Source organism: Fistularia commersonii, chromosome 25 (genome assembly GCF_037954325.1).
Source record: "Fistularia commersonii isolate RoL2024-O1a breed Wild chromosome 25, RoL_Fcom_v1.0, whole genome shotgun sequence".
Taxonomy (NCBI): domain Eukaryota; kingdom Metazoa; phylum Chordata; class Actinopteri; order Syngnathiformes; family Fistulariidae; genus Fistularia; species Fistularia commersonii.
The window spans coordinates 13,415,001-13,438,094 of NC_141308.1; the positions used below are offsets into that span (position 1 = coordinate 13,415,001).

The 23,094-nt window shown below is 49.9% G+C and overlaps 1 protein-coding gene across 5 annotated transcripts in view; it reads right to left on the bottom strand.

Annotated features, from left to right (window-relative positions):
• Nucleotides 1-23,094, bottom strand: part of astn1 (astrotactin 1) — a 216,182-nt gene that overhangs the window by 69,830 nt on the left and 123,258 nt on the right. For all 5 annotated transcript variants that reach the window (XM_086172000.1, XM_086171999.1, XM_086172003.1 and 2 more), the window contains 2 exons: nt 10,488-10,592; nt 9,087-9,275 (listed from right to left, as the gene is read on the bottom strand). In XM_086172000.1, coding sequence (XP_086028126.1) covers nt 9,087-9,275; nt 10,488-10,592 — 294 coding nt within the window. The remainder of the gene's footprint in view (nt 1-9,086; nt 9,276-10,487; nt 10,593-23,094) is intronic.

Genomic DNA, 23,094 nt, shown 5'->3' on the forward strand with positions numbered 1-23,094 from the left:
ATAGTGCTAACGCTAATCCAGCGTTGCAGCAGCACAGCAAGCGCCTCGGAGCAGTAACTGAAAACGTGAAGAAGACGAACAGAACTGTAGCGTACGTGCTGACACACATACACACACACACACACACACACACACACACACACAAACCAGATTGGGAGCATTCAATTACCAATCTGGCTAATTTAATTTTCCCGGCTAATGAAAGGATGGAGGAGGCAGACGCTGCCGGTCAGTTAACCGGCTTTAACAAGTTAGACTAGTCCACCTCGCTACGGGGCGGGGGGGGGGGGGAATAAACCATTTCATCTGGTCATTTTCTACAAGTTCTCAACTAAATGACGATTGGACGTCGTAATGACTGACAGCTGAGCCTATGATTGACAGCTAGCTTGTGCAGGTTAAGCCCCGCCTCCCGGTGTAAACAGAGCATGAATCTCATCACAACGCAGCGCCGACTCCTCCGCCTGGAGAACCCGACCTCCTCCCAGCTCGCTCAGGGTTCTCGCGGCTCCGACTTGAAAGGCGGCGTGGAGGCCGGCGCCGCTCGCCAAGCGCCGGCGCCGGCCCTTTGAAGCTCGCCGGCCCGATAAGCCCCGGGAACTTTTTCCACCCGGATTCCGAGCGACTCAGATAACCGTCGACCTCCGGGCGCCGTTAACTAATTTTCCTCCGACACGTGTAATTCGCCACTCATGCCGGTATCTCACGGTCAGATTATGATGTGTATATGTGTGTGTGTGTGTGTGTGTGTGTGTGTGTGTGTGTGAAATCAGCTTATGCGAGTCGGCTCCCGGGGCCGCTTCCTGCAACCTCACCGCTCAGCGAAGGAGCGGCGGGAATGTAAACAAACGAAAAACAAGAAAACAACCCGACACTTAACTGACCAATGAGGGCGCAGCTTGTGAGCGCGCTCAGCTGCGGCACAAATAACCACCAAAAGTGAACAAACCAAAAGCGAGTTTTGTTTTGTTTTTTTTTTCCCGTCACACCTGAGGTGGAAGTATTTAAAGTCAAATCATGTGGCGGCGGCGCTTCCAGGAGAGCGTGTTGGTGCGTAAAACCGGAGGGATGTTCAAATTGGATGAAGCCGAACGGCGCCGATGTAGTGCGGCCATGCTGCGGATTTTGATGAGACCATGAGTTCCCGCCGCCGTGTGTCCGGGCGCCGGGCGCCGTGGCAACAATTTAAAAACAACCGTTTTCCAAATGGAGTTCTGCAGCTAGCTCGCTGTTAGCACGCTAGGGGCGTTCTGCATCTGTTACATCCATGCTAGCCATGTGCTAGTAGCATGCTAGGCTATCGTGTGGGTGCCGGTGTAACTTTTAAGGCCCGGTGATCTTCGACCAATCAGGACGCAGGTAACTGAAAAGGGGCGGAGCTAAACACGTGAAGACAGCTAAGCACACGCTAACGAGGCTTGACTGTTTTTGGACTTCGGGAACAAGACGGAGCACATGCAGAGCCTGGTCCACCACCTCCCGGTTCCCATGGTGACGATGGCGACTATTATGGGATGGATTTGAGAGCAGAGGCGATGCCACAAAGTTTAAAGAGTTTTGGAATGTGATTTTGTGGTAGAAAAATGCAGTCACGGCAGCAATCGCTCCCCGAAACACACCCATCCACACACACACACACACACAAAGAAACAAACATATACACACACACACACACGCACGCACACACTCACTCTCTCCGACCCCCTCGGCCGTACTCTTCACCCTCTGAAGTTGAAGCCAGTTATCAAACAGTGAGCTGAGTCAGACGGACGAGTCATCACCATCAGCGAGTACTCATGCTGTGTGTGTGTGTGTGTGTGTGTGTGTGTATGTGTGTGTGTGTGCGTGTGTGGATGGGTGAGTGTGTGGGTCATATGTGCGCTCATTAAAACTACATACTATACTGTGTAATATAACTAAATACTGCGCTATGTGCTATAGAAAGAAGGACACCATTTTGCTGGGTTCACTAACACACACACACACACACACACACGCAAACACACACACACAAATAAAGACACACACACGCACGCAAACACACACACACACGCACACACACACACACACACAAACACACAGAAATACGTTCATGGAATCAGGCATAGAAATACACAAATACATACATAGGGCACACACACACACAAATCAAGACACACATACGCATTCACACACACACAAACACACAATAAAAAAGACACACACATGCACGCGCAAACAAACACACGCGCTCACACACAATCAACACGAACACACTGTAGAAGCGCACAAATACATACATGGACCATGGACACACACATGGATAAAGACACACACACACAAAGGCACGCATGCATACATGTGTGCGAGCACCCACACACACACACACACACACACACACACACTCAAACATGTATACAGAAGCAGACATAGAAGCACAAAATATGCACATGGGAACACACACTCACACAAGCATACGACTGCACCACCCACCCACACACACACACACACACACACACACACACACACACACACACACACACACACACACAGATGTGTTATTATAAAATTCATCATGGCTGCCTGACACCGGCTTTCACATCCCTTCAAAATAAACCGATAACAAATCAATTAAAACCGCCACAAATGCAGTGTGTGTGAGTGTATATATGTGTGTGTGTGTGTGTGTGTGTGTGTGTGTGTGTGTCCCTCTCCACTCCCCCTCTATTACAAAAGCCTGGGACTTATAATGGGATAAATAAGGCACCTATTTTTACCCGCCTGTCACCGAGGTGACGACGCTCACGTACGTGGCTGCAAGCACGAAGCGCCGAAGAGCCGTGTGTGTGTGTGTGTGTGTGTGTGTGTGTGTGTGTGTGTGTGTGTGTGTGTGTGTGTGTGTGTCGGGTGCAGCAACGGCGGGAAATGGCAGGGAGTCCGAACGCCGCCCTTCGCCCGCTGCCAGTCCAGACGGAAGCGTCCGGACTGTTTATTCTTGTCTTGTGTGTTTCCCTCGCCCTCCAGCTACGTGTGTGTGTGTGTGTGTGTGTGTGTGTGTGTGTGTCCTCCTGTTTTCCATCAACAGCGCCCTGCCTGGCCTCGCTTCCCCTGCAAACACCTGCCCTACATCTGTCTCCGTCAGCTCGCTGCCACGCGGGTCATTTCCCAAAACTCCCCCCGTCCCGCCACCTGTTCGGCGTCCTGTCGGCGGCGCCGGGTCGAGGTTGCGTTGGTTTGTTCCGCTCTGTTCTTTAAAAAGCTCAAGTCTGGCAGGATCGGCAGAGAACACGGTGTCAAGCGGCGGGAGGAGGATGTATGTGTGTGTGTGTGTGTGTGTGTGTGTGTGTGTGTCCTCTCCAATATTTCATGATTTGTTGCTGATTAATTCACATATATTTAATCCTGTGTTTTGGAACCATCTACTTCCTGGTACTGTGTGTCCCGGAAATACCGTGCACACACACACACACACACACACACACACACACACACGCACACATACACACACACATATAAATATATACATATGAATGAATGAATATTACAAGAAAAAAAAAATCAAAATGTATACAGCGAGTTCGCTAATACCGCATTATTATTGTGATTATTATTTTTAATTTATGATTGTTAAGATGATTATGATTTATACTATAAACAAATTCTATTTAATCAGAATGCTGCTACTATTCAAATCAAAATATTGTTACAGATATATTCTCTACTACTACAACTATTAACAAAGTTATTCCTTCATTATTTGTATTACGACTATTAAAAATAAGAATAACATCAATAATTATTGGAACCTACTGTTATTTTGGTAAAATATGATAAAAATCCCTATTTTATCTTCATTTTCTTGTCATTTTTTTCATTCATATTACTGTTTTGGTTTCTGGTCCAAAGTAATCTAATTAAAATAAAATAAAAAAACAATGAACAAAGGTCAAGCTGCCGGACGAGAGTCCTCTGGCGCCCCCCGCTGGCCGGAGGGTGAATTGCACCGCCTGCCTAACGAGCTTAACGAGCTTGCGCCGGCTCACCTGGCGCGGCATCTTCCTGGAGAAGCTCCAGAGCCACTCATTATTTTCCAGGCTGCTCCGGAACAAACCGGACCTCCTGCTTCCCTTTCTTCTTCTTCTTCTTCTTCTTCTTCTTCTTCTTCTTCTCCTCTTTCATTTGTTTCTTTAATGTGACGCTTCGGAGGCGAGCCGCGGACGGTGTCATTAATCAAACAGCGGGTACACCTTCTACTTCCTGGATCAGCTGATCATTTCCCGATCAATATTAATGTATCCTACTTCCTGTTGAGGAGGCTGCAGTACCACTGTGTCGCCACTAGGGGCGCACCTGCATCTCCCAATACACCCATCTCTATGTGGCGGTTAGCTCGGGGATGCTAATTGCTGGGTCTATCGCCGTGACAACGAGCTAAAATTCAGAACCACCAATTTTTACACATCTGGAAACTTTTTTTTGATGTTCCCGCAAGGTTACGCCGGCGTGCGGCGTGGCGAGGCCGCCGCCGCCGCCGCCATCTGATCCCTGCCGTGGTAATTGAGGTCATGTGTCTGACAGTAGAAACTCACACCAGAGCCGGCGTGGCGAAGAAAGTGCCATTAATCACAGAGACAAGGCATCGTGGCGACACACACACACACACACACACACACACACACACACACACACACACACACACACACAGGGGCTAATGAACTGTGGCGATGTCAGTCCACGCACGGGACTTCCACAAATATGACATCAGGGGACTGTCGTGTGTGTGTGTGTGTGTCTGTGTGTCTGTGTGTGTGTGTGTGTGTGTGTGTATATAAATGGCGGCTCAGAATTTGCAGCTCAAGCAGAATCTTCAGGAAATTTCCAAGTCCTCCTTCTTCTTCTTCTTCTTCTTCTGCTTTTTGTTGTTTGTGTTTGAGTGACGTCGCTCGTTTTAGGCGACGGCGTCATGTATTTGTTTGTCAAGGATTCATCAGGCCGCCGCCGCCGCCGCCGCCGCCGCCGTTCCCCGTCTGTTCTCGCTCTCTGCGCTTTGGCTTTCCTTCTTCTCTGATTTTGAAACGGATTCCCCCCCTCGTCGGTGCCTCGGTTTTAAAACCCTCTCCTTCGATCACGACGGCGAAGGTAAATAAAACATGTGGCGCCGAAGGTCTTATTTTGAAAGGGGAGGAAGTGATGTCATCGGCCGTGCTGGCGCTTCGCGTCGGACGACATCGCTGAAATCTTCAAATATTCAGTGTGTGTGTGTGTGTGTGTGTGTATATCAAGGTGTTTAGCCTGGTGCTAACCTGGGTGTGCTAAACACGCTTGTGTTTGACCTCATTCATTCATTCATTAGCGTCCCGGCGTGAAACCAATCACAGCTGTTGGTGTGACAGGAGGCGGGGCTTAACCCGCCAATCAACATCATCCCGCCAATCAAAACCCGTCTCTACCCGCCGCCGCATAACATTGTAATGATATGAACTTTGTAGATGGTGCTCTGATTAGGCTTTACAAACTATAAGACTTCTTTTTAAATCAAGATTTGAATTCAGTCAATCAATCAATCAATCAATCAATCGATCCTGGATCCATCTGAGGTTCCAAACCTGCACCTTAAACCCCCAACAGTTGTGTTTTGTCTTGAAAATCCACCAATCAGAGCTACTAGTGGGATCATGGCGCCCCATCCAGGGCGCCGCAGGAGGCTCCGCCCCCCGCAGGAGGCTCCGCCCCCTCCCCCCGTCTGAGGATGGATTGTTGACTGTCTGACCCGTGCGGCGCAGAGGTCCAGGCCATGGATCATCCAGGTCTCCTGTGAGCTCATTACTGCCTCCTAAAGGCTGGCTCGTTTCCCTCAGGCTCCGCCCCCTCCACCCCCATTAGCCCGACCGCCGCAGCATGCTAAGCTTCTGTGACGTCAACCGCCACATCGGCGCCGAGGGTCACGTGACCTCACGGCGCCACGGAGATATTTCCTCCCAGACGCGCAGGATTCTAATGCGCGCTTGCTACGTTTTGTTTTAAATGCAGCTTTCAATGTATTCATGCTAGTGGAATCGGTTGTAGCAGCTTCGCTAGGTTTAATTAGCTAAGCTAATTAAATGCTAATTAGCAAGATTTTTTTTTTGAGAGTATTTGCAGCATTTTTAAACTCATTTGCAAAAAAATGTCTGACACCTCTACACAGATGTGAAAAATTCTGTAGTCGCATTTACATGCTAGTGTGCTAATATCTGGCAGATTAGCAATAATTCAGTGCTAATTCGCAACATTTGTAAACAATTTTTTCAATCATTTGGAATCCGTTTTGTATGAATTTGTAACATTTCAAAACAAATTTGCATCTTTTTGCGAACCATTTTGCAACCGTTTTAAACAAGTTACAACAAATTCACAATGTTTTTCAACTAAATTGTAGCTTTTTTCTAGTCATTTGCAATATAATAATTTTAGACAATTTTGCAACATTTTTAAACGGATGTGCTTCATCGTCACACAGATGTGTGTTTTCACAATTCTGATGTCACATTTTCATGCTAGTGTGCAAATATCAGGCGGCTGCAAATAGATTAGCAATAATTCAGTGCTAAGATGCAACATTTTTAAACAAATTTGCAATGTTTTTTTGAAAATAAGTTGGTTTTTACAGTCATTTGGAAACCTTTAGTCTGAATTTGTAACATTTCCAAAAAAATTTGCAACAGTTTTAAAAACAATTGACGACAGCTTTATACCATTTAGCAACTTTTTAAAATGAATTCACAGTGTTTTTAAACAAAATTGCGGCGTTTTATACTGATTTACAATATTTCTAAACATTTTTAAACTGATGTGCTTCACCTTCACAGCATTCTGATGACACATTTGCATACAAGTGTGCTAATTTGAGGCCGCTTCAAATAGATTCAAAATAATTCAGCGCTAATTTGCTATATATTGAAACCAATCTGCAACGTTTTTAAACTAAATTGCAACGTTTTTTTTACACATTTGCAACATTTTCATACATTTACACTGAATTCTGATGCGTGTTTCCCACGCTTATGTTCTGGTTCTCACCATTTTCATGCTATTGTGTGAAATCGTAGCAGCTTTACATGGATTACAACTCATTTAATACTGATTTGGAACGTTTTAAAACCAATTATTGACATTTTTTTAAACTGCTTTGCAAACATTTCGCACTCATGCGCAACACTTTCAAAGTCCTCTTAACTGTGTCAAGTGGCTTTGCAACTTTTGTGGTTGCATGGCAACGTTTCTAAACCAGAACAGCTGGGTGTCCTTGGTGTCTGCTGAGTTTTCATGTGGATTTTCAATGTTTTTATGTTAAAATCTGTGACAGCAGCAAATAGGTTCGCAGCATTTATTGATTTCTACCAATGGCTTCTTGTTTCCATGGGACTTTGGTTATAGAACGCCCCCCCACCGACATGCAGGAGACCGGTGTTTTGCAAAATTTAGTTTTTCTTCCATTTGAAATCATTTTTCAACATTTGGACCCCGTCTCAAAGCTAACCATACAGCGGCTATGCTAACCTGGAGCATCTTTACTAACCGGCTGCATCTCTGTTAATGTGCAGCATCTTTGCTAATCTGCAGCATCTTTGTTAGCCTGCAGCATCTATGCCAACTTGTAGCATATTTGCTAGCTTGCAGCATGTTTGCATACTTGCAGCAGCTTTGCTAACCTGCAGCATCATTGCTGATCTGCAGCATATTTGCTAGCCTTCAGCATCTGTGTTCACTGGTGGCTAACCTGCAGAAGCTCTGCTAATGTGGAGCATCTGTGCTAACCTGCAGCGTCATCGTTGATCTGCAGCATACTGTATTTCCTAGCCTTCAGCGCCCTTGTTCACTGGCAGCATCTTCGCTAACCTACAGGACCTGAGCTAACCTACAGCATTTTTGTTAGCCTGCAGCATCTCTGCTCTTCTGCAGCATCTAAGCTAAGCTGGAGTATCTGTTATGTCCCACAGTGTCTTTGCAAATCTGCAGCATCTTTGCTAACAAGAACCATCTTTGCCAACCTGCAGCCTTTTTTACTAACCTATAGCGTCTCTGCTAGCCTGCAGCCTTCAAGCTAACCATCAGCATCTTCCCGGCACTTTGCTGCTTTGTTTTTCGAAAACGTCCGTCCTGAGCAAAGTTCACAACCGAAGAGAAACCAAAGTGAAGATTCGCTCCAGAGACCGAACGGATCATTTCCCACCCGCAGGAAACCAAACAAATCACTAAACATCTGTTTCGCTGAAGAGCAGAACACTGCCGTCCCTCACCACTTCCTGCTGGGGAACCAAGGAACCACGGGGGAGAAGCAGGAAGAAGGAGGGGCTGTCCTCGGACAAAGTGAGCTAAGTTTGGAAAAATAAAAATCAGGAAATAGAGAAGAGCAGCGGAGTAGAGAGCAAAAGGCCAAGAAACTGGAGACTAGATTACGCTAAAACACACCATGTGGAGAATTGTTTTGTGCCGTTCTGTTGACACCGCCGTTGCAGAGGCCTAGCTTAGAATGGGGTTAGCGTCGCAGCGCTAGGATGCCATTGCTGGCACAGGTTGCACGCTAACATTTTCATTGTTTGCGGAGAGGACAATAACAGATGCAGCATGCTGATACCGTCGGAGGGAGATCAGCGGGGAGCGACGGCGGAGGAATACCAGCGCAGGATGGGTTCATTAGAGAGGCGCTAATGTAGCTCCCGCGCAGCGTCCCTTTGGATCAATGAGGGAATCGGCCGGCGAAATGAATCGTCGCGAGTGTTTTGCGAAGCTGTGCGCCGGGGAAAACCCGAGGTGCTAATGGGACGCTAACAAGACACTAACCGAATCGCTCGGCCTAAAACACCATCGCAAACATGAAGCACCGGAATCACTTTGGCAAGAGACGATCAAGAAGGCATTAGCGACACCGGAGATCCCGCTTCGGTTAGCATCTAAAAGCATACTTGTTCCAGAGGCTCGAAGGGGCAACTCTTGCACAAGGTGTCCCTTAACTTATCACCGCCAGTCCAAAGTCAAACCAACAACTGAGGAGTCATGTGATCAGGGGCCAGGAAGTCCAACTTCCTTCGGAGGAGGTACCAGGGAGAAGGTCTAGCAGGTCCTACCTTTGCTGATGTCCTGGTACTCCAGCCACAGCTGCCTCTGGACCTGCTTGTTGGGGTACCAGATGGTGCAGGACTCCTGGAAGCCGTAGACCGCCTCCTGCACGTAGTGGTTCCCGAACTCCCGCAGGATGGCGACGAAGTCGGAGCGCTGAGTGGCGCCGTCCAGGGAGTGGATGGCCGAGCTGAAGGCTGCGGGAGGAGGGAGCCAATCAGAACGCTCGGAAGACGACCGCCACGGAAGTCACTTCCTCTGCACCTGATACGACGGCACTCGGGTCAGGAGTTTCTGACAGGGGACCTGTCACATGGTAAGTCATGTGACCCATCGTGACTCGTCGACTGACCCGTCAGGTGATGACTTGTCATGTGACACGTCATGTGACCTGTCATTTCACCTGTCAGGCGGGTCATCATGTGGCTTGTCATGTGACCCGCTGTGCAACTCCACGTGACCGTCATGTGACTCGTCATTTCATTACATCACGACGTCATCCAATCGGATTCCCGAGTCTCTCTGACCCTCTTGTAAATATTTCATCTCCATTCGCTCCAACGGGAGAACATCTCGGGTCCCACGCCCACACACACACACACACACACACACACACACACACACACACACACACACACACACACACACACACACACGCATGTGCGCACATACACATGAACAAAAAGGCAGATACATTTTCATCGAATGAGACATCCATCAGAAAATATTCCCTTTAATCTGCGAGCCGGCGGCGGCGGCGGCGGCGGCGGCGGCGCCACGTTGCCCCTCAGAAGAAGACTAAATACCTCTCCTCAGTTATCTGGCCGTGTGAAGTTTCCACGGCGACGGCTGTCAGAAGGCGTTGGTCCTGCCACGGATGCCGGGCTTTGTGATACGTGACGGGCTTTCAGCCGAGGAAGACGAGGGACGAGGAATCAAACGGCGATTGTTGGGCGGCCGGCGTCTCTTTGTCTTCTCTTCCTGTTCCCCTCGGCGCCCGCCGGCGTCCCGCCTCGTCCGTCCGTCTCAATTTGTCTCAGCCGCCGCTCGCCGCTGACAGCCGCGCTTTGCTCGCCAAAACGGTCATTTAGCGTCCGGCGAGGAGGAGGGAGATGTTGGTGGAAGGTGCGGAGGTTCTCAGGAGGTCATTGGAACCGGGATGAGGTTCCTCAGGGGTTAAAGTGTGGAGAGGAGAGGGGGCGGAGCCTACTGGGATTGGCTCCGCCCCCTCCCTCAATCCCAGAGCTCCATCAGGGTCACGTTAGCCCCCGTAAGCCATCTTTGTTTCGGGCTAATGGGAAGTGGACATCGAACCCGAAAATGCTACGCTAGCTCGGTCCGCCCGGTGAGGTGAGAGGCCGCGATTGGCTGTTGGGTCGAAGGGGAGGGGCGAGGGGGGCGGGGCTTACCTTGCGAGAGGACCCATTGGTTGAGCTTGACGTGGTAGAGGACGGAGCGCAGGCTCCAGTGCTGCACCAGCGGGTAGCCGGACACCTCGCTGTAGTTCACCATGCCTGCAACAGCGGCACACGCGCATGATTATTATGGGATGCCGTGCGACACCTGGACGGCCGCTGAGGGATGTCGGTGCGGCGTTCGCGCCACATCAAAAGCCGGCGAGAACTTTACCGTATGAATATAAGATGACGCGGGGGGGGGGGCGATCAAAGCGCCGCGGAACACGCCGCCTAGCCGCCACGGGGGAAGGCGGGCGAAGGGTGGCGAGGCGCGGGGGAAGCGGCGTGTTTGGTTTGTCGGCTGACATTTCGGCGCCGCAGCCGCGGGTCGGGCGCCGCCGTTCGTAGGATAAATATCAAACATGGGTGGTTTCACGGAGAGCGCGCCGCGGGAGATGGGGCGGAGTACGTCCTCCATGTTAGCGTTAGCGCCTGAGGCTCTGGATGCATCTGCTGATTTGTCAGTCAATCAATAAATCAATCAGAAGATGTCACCTGAGGACGGCGCCAAAGTCCCTCCGCCATCTTTGTCCCTGCTTGGCTGTTAGCAAAGCCCAGTTGTTCCCATTGGGTTACTTTATTAGCTGTTAGCTAAGCTCAAACATTCCCATTTTGTTGCACTATTAGCTGTGGCAAAATTCAAGCATTCTTATTGGGTTTCCCTATTAGCTGTTAGCAAAGCTCAAGGTTCCCATCTGGTTTTCTGATTAGCTGTTAGCTAAGCTCAATTGTTCCCATTGGGTTGCCCCGTTAGCTGTTAGCTAAGCTCAAATGTTCCCATTCTGTTGCACTATTAGCTGTTGGCAAAATTCAAGCATTCTTATTGGGTTTCCCTATTAGCTGTTAGCTAAGCTCAAATGTTCCCATTCTTTTGCCCTATTAGCTGTTAGCAAAGCTCAAAGGTTTCCACTGGGAATCAATATTAGCTGTTAGCGAAACTCAAACATTCTCCTACTGTGCCCCCATTAGCTGTTAGCGAAGGTCAACTGGACGCTGATAGTGGAAGCTTAATTGTTCCCATTCTGTTGCCCTATTAGCTGTTAGCAAAGCACAAGGTTCTCATTAGGTTTTCAGGTTAGCAAAGCTCAAAGGTTCCCATAGGGTTGCCCCATTAGCATTTAGCTAAGCTCAAATGTTCCCAATCTTTTGCCCTATTAGCTGTTAGCAAAGCTCAAAGGTTTCCACTGGGTTGCAATATTAGCTGTTAGCGAAACTCAAACAGTCTCATTCTGCGCCCCCATTAGCTGTTAGCGAAGCTCGATCGGATGCCGGGCAGCCAATGGTGGTCCGCTGATGACGGCGTCAAACATCCGAACCTCTGAGAAACAACGGCGAGGAGCGGCGCCGCTGTCACTCCGCCATCTTTGATCCCGACGGGCGGAACCCATGAGCTGTTAGCAAAACAGCTAGTTGAACAAAACCGATCTTCTTAACGAGATTTAATCCCGGAAACAAAATGAAAACATAGCACTTAGCCTCAGCGGCTAACTAGCCGGCACCATCTTTACGCTAGCAAGAGATGAACTCATCAATTAACGCGCTAATTGAACAATTAACAAACCATGAAATCCCAACAATAGCGAGCTATAATGCTAACAGCTTATGCTACGTTTTTAGCCACCGCCATTCAATCCAGGGGGGGGTTCGATGGAGAACACGCGCCGCCGGTTGCAAGCCCCGCCCCCCCCGATGAAGAGGAGGCCTCATTTTCTCGTTACTTACAATAACCAATGCCGCCGCCGCCGCCAACCGCACTTCATCTTCCCGCTGAACTTTAACGCCAGCTGTAATGAAATACTGCCCCTCCCGCCCCTCCCGCCCCGCCCCCCGCCATCTTTCCCGATAAGTGTCGGCGCCGCCGAATCCCCGGATCACGCCTTCCACGTTAACATCGCTTATATTAGGTCACAAGCGGCGCCGGCGAATATAAATCATCCCATCTCCCGTGGCAACTGGAAGCCAGAGCGCCGTCGCCGGCGGCGGGATTACAGCCATACATCACTGTGACCCCCCCTCACACACACACACACACACACACACACACACACACACACACACACACATAGAGCGCATCCTGATCCAGAAGGTGTCGAGATAATGCTTGTAACTGTGACACGTATCCAGCAGGAGTGTGTGTGTGTGTGTGTGTGTGTGTGTGTGTGTTGGTGTCTCAGTGTGTGTGTGTGTGTGTGTGGGGACGATAAACAGAGATAGAAGAGAAAGACAAGGGGACGGCGATGGCGAGTTAAGCGTATTCATGAAAACAGGAAGTGGAAATGCAAAACGCCGCTCGGACGGCGGCGGCGGCGGCGTCCAGGAGGCCGACGTCTCCTCCTGTGATTGTCTCCTTATCGGTGTTTACAGACGGAGGCTGAGGGTTGGCGGGGAGGCGAAGGACGCCGTTTTCGCCGCGGAATTCCAAATCGGCGCCGCGGAAACACGTGGCGGCGCCACGTATCCCGCCGCCGCGAGCGCTACGCTAACGGGACGGACGCTCGGCGGCGGTGACCTCGCTTGTTGCCACGGTAACGGCTTCTCTTCGGTACGTGGACGAGGAGGCGCGTGTCATCGGACTGACGTGCACGTGGGCGGGGAGGGGGCGGAGCCTGTGTGGGACGGAGAGGGAGGCGGGGTTTGACGGGGGGGGCAGCTGTCAATCATGGAGATATCAAACCTCTGAGACACACCTTTAGAACCTTCAGGGAACTGAGAGAACGGGGAGAACCAAAGGGAGAGGACGTGGAGAACCCAGGATGGAGAACATGGAGAACCCAGGGTGGAGAACTAGAAGAACCTAAGGTGGAGAACATGGAGAACTCTGGCAGGAGAACATGGAGAACCAAAGGGGGAAAACATGGAGAACTCTGGCAGGAGAACATGGAGAACCTAAAGTGGAGAACATGAAGGACCCAGGGTGGAGAACATGCAGGACCCAATCAGGAGGACATAGAGAACCCAGGATGGACGACATGGAGAACCCAATCAGAAGGACATGGAGAACTCTGGCAGGAGAACATGGAGAACCTAAGTGGAGAACATGGAGAGCCAAAGGGGGAGAACATGGAGAAGCTAAAGTGGAGGACCCAATCAGGAGGACATGGAGAACCCAGGGTGGAGAACTAGAAGAAACTGAGGTGGAGAACATTGAGAACTCTGGCAGGAGAACATGGAGAACCCAGGATGGAGAACATGGAGAACCCAGGGTGGAGAACTAGAAGAACCTAAGGTGGAGAACATGGAGAACTCTGGCAGGAGAACATGGAGAACCCAAGGTGGAGAACATGGAGAACCCAGATGGTAGAAGGTGGAGGCTCCACAGAGCAGGTTCCTACATGTGAGAACTTCAGGTTCCAGAGTTCACAGTAGGAAACCAGAGCTCTGTCAGGATCCACATGAAATCTGCTGGAGCTCATAGTTTCTCCACCTCCAGACATGGATGGATGGACTCTACACACACACACACACACACACACACACACACACACACACACACACACACACACACACACACACACACACACACACCCTTCAACATCATTTATCCCCTCTTATGGGACAAAACACCCTCCCTGGCCTTCCTTTTTTTTTTTTTTTTTTTTTTTAAAATAAATTATGATAAATTATTCTGATAAATTATGCTTCCCAGGATTAATTAGCATTCTTGTAACTCTATTTTTCAAAAAAAAAAAAATCAAAAATAAAAAATCTAAACTTTAATTTCTTTGATATGGAGCGACAGGAGAAGCGTTTACCGGAGAAAATATGTGAAATGAATAAATAGAACTAAAATCAATTAACAGCAAGCATCTTGTTACGGCGTGAAGCAATTAACACGCGAGTTAAATGTAAGAACGGGGAAAAAATAAGGTTTTGCTCGTATTTTGACAGTTTTGTCCGATTTATTTTAAATAAACTTGCATTTACAGCGACTCTTAAAGGGATACACGCATCCTCACACGCAAACAAATGGCTAATTCATTAATAATCTTAGAAACGCACTTGAACTTTGAGTTTTACGTGCAATTTTTTATGTGTATATTTATTGATTGAACCTCCTCACACACACACACACACACACACACACACACACACACACACACACACAGGTAGGCAGCTGCTAGCTTAAATCCGCGCTGCTCACTCTCGAGGCGTCTCCCCAGGCCGGCCGCTGTCTGTCGGCTCGAATTAATACCTGGACGCCGGCGTTCCGCGGAGGAACAGCTGTTTCTGTCACGTAGAACCGCAGAACCGGAGAACCTCAGCGCCCCCGCGGCCCCCTGCTGGCCAAACTTATGGCTGCAGGTATCATTTACATGGGGGTTCGTGCTTTTAGGCAAATTAGCGGGATTGAATTGATGGAATACGGGATTAAAAACCAATAAATGGGATTAAAAACAAACGCCGAATGAAAGAGGCGGTGACGAGGATTCGGAATCAGTGCAGCTTCCTGTTCTTTCACACTCGAAGAGGAAGCACCGCAAAGAAGTGTCTTAAATTGATAGTTTTCTGGATGGAGTTCAGTACAGCTTCCTGCGGGTGGGCATCTCACCCGTGTCGGGTTCTGTTTGGAGGTTCTCCATGTTCTCCGCCAATGTTCTCCAGGTTGAACCCGCCTCTGGGCTCAATGTCAGCTGATCAGGATCAGAAGCGAAGAGAACGAACGACCGAACGAGTTGACGTTCTCCGGTTCCTGCGTGGAACCGGAGTTCCTGGATGGTTCTGTGAACTACACTGCCAACAACAATACATGTCACAGCAAAACACGGCGCCGCAGTCGAGGGAAAGTCGATCGAGTTCCCCGGCGCGGAACCGCCGGAGGGGTTCCCGGGGGAACCGGAGGAACGTCGATAAATTCCTGGTAAACAGGAAGTGGACACGGTGTGCGTCTGGACTGTACGTTCACAAAGACGTCGTAGGCTACCATCGGACGGGTTCCCTCGGAGAACCTCCGATAAATAATGAACAAGTAGCTTCCTCTGCGATCCATCTTCGCTCCACTTCCTGTCGGACGCTCGGACAGGAAACGAGCTGTTTTTCTTCCCTTCCTCCCTCCTTTCAACACCAATTATCCACATGGTTCCTTCCAGGTGATCAATCCAGGTTCTCCTCTAGAACCTCACCGCCTCCCGGGAAGGTTTCTGCCACCGAATCCCTCCGAACCCTCCTGAGGAAGCCCTTAACTCCTCCGGAGGAACACCTTCTCCCGCCGGCGTCCCTGGAAGAGTCCAATTACCGAGCGGGGGGGGAGTTGAAGGTCTGTTTCGGTGAGAATCTGATCAGGAGGTGAAAACACCTGGCGGCAGAAAACAGCGGGGGAAAGTCGACAATGAGTGGAGAGCGTAGTTTCTTCTTCTCCCCTGGATGGAGGGCGGCCATGTTAGCCGGTGTTCTCCGCGAGGTGCCGGTTCCTCAATTTCCGAGGCAATTTTCTTCTCTTGGTACTTTCTGTTCTTCTGTTAGAAGTCATAAAATCACATCCTTAAAGTTTCTGATTTGATCTGAGACGCCGCTTTTGTAAGGACCACGACGGCGATCGGCTTTCCCGCCGACCGCGACGACCTGCCGACGCCCTTCCAAAGCCGGCCAAATCCCTCGCAACACCGTGCCGATGTCTCGCCAGCATTCTGGCGATGCTAGCAACACCATGCCAACGACCCGCAAACGACCTGCCAATGGCTGCTAATGCCGTGGTAAAGCTCAAGCAACGCCCTTCCAACAACCTGGCAATTCTCTTCAAACACCTGCCAATACCTGTCCGACGACTTGGCAACGGCCTTCCGATGCCCCTTCAATAACCTCCCGATACCCTTCCCGCAACTCGGCAACGCCCTTCCAACTAGCTCATCAACATCCTGTCAACAATCTTCCGACAACCTGGCAATGTCCTTCAAACGACTCGACGACACCCTTCCAACAAGTTGGCCATGACACTCCAACAGCCCCCCAAAAACCCGCCAACCGCTTTCCAACAACTAGGCACAGACTTCCAACAACTCAGCAACACCCTTCAAAAAACTCTGCAATGCCCTTCCAACAACTTAGCCATGACCGCCTTCCAATAAACCCGACAACTCGGCAACGCCCTACCATCAAATTGCCAATGGCCTTCCAACGGCCCATTAACACCCCGGTAACACCAACCGACAGCCTGGCAATACTCTTGGAACAACCGAGCAATAACCTTCCAATATCCTGGCATTGCCCTTCAAACAACTCAACAGCCACTTTCAAACAACTTGGCAACACCCTTCCAACAACGTGGCAATGCCCTTCCAGCGCCCCCTCAATAATCTGCCAACCTTCTTCCAACAACTAGGCAATGACCTTCAAAGACCTGGCGACACCCTTCCAAAAACTCAGCAATGACCTTCCAACAACTTGGCCATGACCGCCTTCCAACAAACCCGCCAAAAACTCGGCAACGCCCTACCAACAAATTGCCAATGGCCTTCCAACGCCCGAATAACAACCTGGAAACCCCCCAGCCTGGCAATACCCTTGGAGAAACCAAGCAATACCCTTCCAATATCCTGGCATTGCCCTTCAAACAACTCAACAGCACCTTTCAAACAATTTGGCAACACTCTTCCAACAACTTGGCAATGTCCTTCGAGCAACTTAGCAATGTCCTTCGAGCAACGTGGCAATGCCCTTCCAACAACTTAGCAATGCCCTTCCAGCGCCCCCTCAGTAACCTGCCAACACACTTCCAACAACTTGGCAATGGCCTTCCAGCGCCCCTCCAACAACCTAGTAACACACTTCCAACAATCTGCCAATACTCTTACAACAATCTTCTTGTGTGTGTGTGTGTGTGTGTGTGTGTGTGTGTGTGTGTGTGTGTGTGTGCGCAGTTGCCCAAAGGTCAAGATCAGACCTGCAGACTGACAGGGAGAAAATAAAAGGGGAATGAAACTCCCTGTTAGCTTAAAGTCAGGGAGCCCCTCAGCAGCCTTCAGGAGCGCAGACACACAAACACCAGCTCGCGCACCGACGCACAAAACCACTTCCCCCTGCGCCCGGCGGCGGCGGCGGGGGGGTTCGCATATCTGCAAACCTGCGATTCATTTTGCAAACAAGCGCCGCCGCAGACGGATGAAGCAGAAATCTCACGGCGGAACGACGGAAGGCGCCATTTGGAGGGAAATCTCACCGGCTGTTCGGCGCCGCGGTTACGTAACAGACGGCGAGAGCGTAGGAATATAGAAGAAGGAAGAGGCAAACATCCGTCCGTCTGGGGAACGGGACGGAAATTTGGGACGCGTGGCTAGCGACGCCGCTTTCCAAAACACAATCCAGGAAGTAGAGTACCAAAGAACTACATTTCCCAGCACCCACAACCCCAGATGCATTAGCATAATAATCCCAAATAACTTCAGGCGAGTCTGTTTACAAATTCCACCTCCGAGGTGTGTCGTTAATAAGTTATTACAAGAAAAAAAACAAAACCTGCGTCATTATCGTGTAATTATCGTGTAATTATCGTGTAATTATCGTGTAATTATCGTGTAATTACACGACGCCACGGCGAGATCCACCCCGAGCGGCGGGTTCGACGGAAACAGCCGGCGGCCGTCCAATAACGATGGCTTTGGGGGGGAAGAAGGAGGGTGTTTGTTATTTTAGCCGCTTCTCTAAAAGAAGATTCATGGGTGGGGGGGCGTTAGCGGGCGCCCAGGTAGGGAAGTAATGTTACGCCTCATAGAAGCCCATTAACTAGTCCGGCCGCCGCTCCATTTCACTCTCCAATAAGTTGGGGAATGAATGATCTGCATGGGGGGGAGAGAAGATGGAGGGAGGTGAAGAGCATTAATGGAGGCCGGGTGAAAGTCTACGTCCGGGTTCGGGGTTCCAGGAAGCGTCCCAGGAAGGGGCCTGTCAATCAAACTGATGTCTGCTGGCAGGGAGGGGGCGGGGCTTAACCTGGAGGGGGGCGGCTGTCAATCAAAGAGACGGCCAACCGGTAAGCCTCTTATTCACGACTTGAGTGAACCTGCTGACGGCAGGAGAACAACGGACATGATTGGCACCTTCGAGGTCCTCTGAAGGTTCGGACCCTTCCTGGTGAAGCTCCGCCTCCGAGGGAACGTGCTGATGAAGCCGAACCCAAACAAAGATGTCGGAGGACGTCTTGGGGAAAAACAAGTGGCTTCCGGAGTGTCTGGACGGCGCAAACACACCGAGGGCAGTCGCTAACCATTAGCCTAGCGGAAAAAGAAAAGGGGCGGGGCCAAAGTCGGCCGTTGGGTCGCTCTGCGGGGGCTGGAACATCTGGCGATGACAGAATGAGTTCACGTGGTGCTTCATCTAGACCGGGTCTCCAAATTCCTAATTTGGCGGTTTGACGGTTACCGTGGCAACCTGGCGACATGAGCCAATGAGAAGCCTTCACTGTTCCGTCAGCAGAGGCGGGGCTTCATTGGCTGACAATCACAGCGTCAGCTGTCAATCACAGGATCAGCTGTCAATCACAGGATCAGCTGTCAATCATGGGTCCAGCTGTCAATCACAGGGTCAGCTGTCAATCACGGGTCCAACTGTCAATCACGAGGTCAGCTGTCAATCACAGGGTCAGCTAACAATTACAGGGTCAGCTGTCAATCACGGTCCAGCTGTCAATCACAGGGTCAGCTGTCAATCACGGTCCAGCTGTCAATCACAGGGTCAGCTGTCAATCACAGGGTCAGCTGTCAATCACCTCTCACCTGCTCATTCACAACTTCAGGCATTTTAAAGCCTTCAATGAACCTGATCACTGCTTTAGGACTGAACACAGAGAACCTGGAGAACCTTCTCAGACTCCGAGGCTCAAATTGGGTCACAGGAGAACTTTTCAAACGCAAGCAAAAGTGTGTGTGTGTGTGTGTGTGTGTGTCGGGGGGAGGCGGGGTCTGGTAAGCGATGGCTTCTCCCTGCCCTTCACCTACCTGAGAAGACAAAGCAGCCCCACATCCTGTGACGGAGCTGCTTCCCCCTTCTGTCCACCACAGAGGTCACCTGCTCCCCCCTCGGCCTCCACGGTTCCTCTAAATACCAAAGGAACATGGCGTCTTCAACCTGATCATGTCTGAAATGAGCCACCTGCTCAGGCTAGCAGCAGGTGACGCTTCCACAACCCCGCGTTAATTATCCCGTCCGGCTAATTAACCGACGTTTGACGGCGGGGAAAATGGCCGGAGCCGAATCGGAGCTCTTAATTAGCGTAGCGGTAGGGGGTGGGTGGGGGATTTAAAAAAAAAAAAAAAAAAAAGATTGCTGCTTTCAAACCCCGCCCCCTCAGCCCTGCACCAATCAGCCGCTGTGTTTACACGGCGTCAATGGATGGGCTAATACAAATATAAGAATATTGAAGCGCTAATAGAAATGATAAATACTAGCAGGTACATTCAGGCGGCTTGTAAAAGCTAGCACCAGAGGGCTAGCGCTCTGCTTAGCCTGCAGTCTCCGGAATATAAAACCAGCGCTGTCAGTGCGAAGGTCAAAGGTCAGGGGTCATGTGGCGTTCAGGGTCCTCAGCATCGTGTCCAAGAAAGTAGTTCCGGCAGGTCATTTTACCTCCGCCTGTGTCAAGCCATCACTGTGGTGGCGTTCCTGATGCTAAGCTAACTAGCTTAGCCCCACAAGTGTGAATGAAAGAGAGACATTCTGTAGTTGTGTCCAGAAAAGTAGTTCAGGCGGGTCATTTTACCTCCACTTGTATCTCAAGAGAACATGCAAGACACATTTTCCTGGCACCGAAGACGTAGCGCGGCTAAGCTAGTTAGCTTCAAATCAGAAACAGGACAGAACCGAAAACGTTCGACTGGATTGAAATTACATTTTCGGAAACTTAAATGGCAAATTTCCATAGGGCTAAAGCGGTTGAAGGGCATTTCTGATGCTAAGCTAACTCGCTTAGCCTCACACGGGTAAATGAAACAGAATCTATGCTAACATCAAGAAAAGCAGTACCGGCAGGTCATTTTAACTTCACATGTATCACTCCTTAAAGTTTGAGGAGAACATGCAAGGCACATTTTCCACATTTTAGCTTAGCATCAGGATGGGACAGAAACTGAGACGTTAACTGGATTGAAATTACATTTCCACAGCGCCAATGCCGTTCCCTGGCAGCTAAGCTAACCAGCTTCGAACTAGCTGGTATCAATGAAACAGAGACATTCTGTGCTCATGTCCAAAAAACCAGTTCACGCAGGAATGTGCAAAACACATTTTCCTGGAGCCGAGGAGGTAGCGCGGCTAAGCTAGTTAACTTAGCATCAGGCGCGGGATGGAAACTGAGATGCTCGACTGGATTGAAATTACATGTCGGGAAATTTCCATTGCGCCAAAGCAGTGCCGTGGCGTTCGTGAGGCTAAGCTAACAAGCAAAGCCAGTTAGCTTAGCCTCACAAGTGTTAATGAAAAAGCCATTCTATGCTTGCAAACAGGAAAGTAGTTCCGACAGGTCATTTGAAGCCAACGCGCAAGACACATTCTCCACGTGCCAAAGCGGTAGCGCTGCTAAGCTAGATAGCTTAGCACGAGAAGACGAGGGATGAAAGATGGACGAATAAAAGAGGAAGCGTTGAACCCGACAGGAGGGAGGCGAGGACGCCGCGTCGCACCAAATGAGGTCAAACCCCCGGCAAAGTCGAGGCCCGTTCCCCCGGCGACAGCCAGACGCGGCGGCGGAGTGTGTGTGTGTGTGTGTGTGTGTGTGTGTGTGTGTGTGTGTGACGGCTCGCAGGTGAGGCAGATTTATCACTCCGAGCGAGGAAGAGGAACTTCCAGAGGCCACTGTGTCAGCATTAGCGCTGTGTCTTCCCCCCCGGGGGAAGGGGGGGGGGGGGGGGGGCGCGGTTGCCGTCGGAGACGGTGAAATGATGGGATGCGGTCGCCCTTCGCCGACCCCCCTGGAGACGGGACGCCGCTGATGGAGGGAGCCGTTCCGCGGAAGATCGTAAAAATATTTCATCATTTATCCTCCATCTGCTCGGGATTAGCGCCGCAGTTGGCGCTTCTTTCATCCCTTCTTTTTCTTTTTTTTTTCCCAAAGAACCAGTCCCTCAAGCCCCTCCCCCCCATCGGACCCTGGACCAATCAGGCGCCAGCGTGGAGGACGCCGCCGCCGCCGCCTCCCCTCCCACGACGAGACGCTAACCTTTTTAGCGCCACGGAAACCCATGCCTTTAAGCTCCGCCCCCAGCTGGCCGGCCAGCCAGTTATTAAACTCGGTTGCCGGGGGCGACGCCGCTTCACCCCATCACCCTGAAGACAGGATGGAGATGAAGAAGAGCGGCGTTGGAGCCCGGATGGAACCGACTGAGCGCGTGCGGAAGCGAGGAACGCTTGAAAATCAAGAAGAGCAGGAGAACCCCGGGAACAGCCTTCTGGGTTCTACCTGGGTTCCGTCCACGTTCACGTTCTTCGCACGTTATTTTCAGCTCAGTCGTGTTTGTTTATGTTTATTTTTCCACTTCCTGCCGCAGAAGAAAACCTGATGCGACGAGACACGAGTGGGCGTCCTGGAGGCGCCCGAACCACGAAGCCAAAGCCGAGAACTCATGGAGCCGTCAGAGGAGAAGAGTCGGGACGATGGGTTCAGAAATGAACGGAAGTGAAGGAGCAGAAGAGTCGGAACTGAAGAGTCGGGACGAATCAATTGGAAATTAACAGTCGGAACCGAAGTTTAGAAGCAGATGAGTCAGAACTGGTGAATCAGAACAGAAGAGTCAGAACTGATGATTTGTAGTTACTGCTAACAGCTAAGACAATTTATATTTCATTATATTTCTTATTCTTCCTCCTTTCCACTATTGTCTATTACTGTTATGTTTTTACTCGAAACTCTGGCACAACAATTTCCTTCGGGATTAATAAAGTTGTTCTCATCTCATCTCATCATGAATCAGAACAGAAGAGTCGGAACAGAAGAGTCGGGACGGATCAATTGGAAATTAACAGTCGGAACCGAAGACTCAGAACAGAAGAGTTGGAACAAAAGAGTCGGAAATGATGAATCAGAACAAAAGAGTCGGTACCGAAGAATCAGAACAAAAGAGTCGGAACTGAAGAATCAGAGCAGAAGAGTCAGAACAGAAGAGTCAGGACGAATCAAACAGAAATTAATAGTCAGAGCAGGAGAGTTGGTAACAAAAAAATTCAGAAATGAACAGTCAGAACAGAAGTTTAGAAGCAAAATTCGGAACAAAAGAGTCAGAACTGGTGAATCAGAATAGAGGAGTTGGAAGAAAAGAGTCATAAATGAAGAATCAGAACAGAAGAATCGGAACAAAGAGTCGGAACTGAAGAATCGATCAGAAGAGTTGGAACAAAAGAGTCAGAACTTGAGAATCAGAACAGAGGATTCGGAACAGAAGAGTTGAAACTGGTGAATCAGAACAGAAGAGTCAGGAGAAATTAACAGTCAGAGTAGAAGTTTAGAAGCAGAATTTGGAACAAAAGAGTCAGAACTGGTGAATCAGAATAGAGGAGTTGGAACAAAAGAGTCGTAAATGAAGAATCAGAACAGAAGAGTTGGAACAAAAGAGTCATAACTAAAGAATCAGAAAAAAAG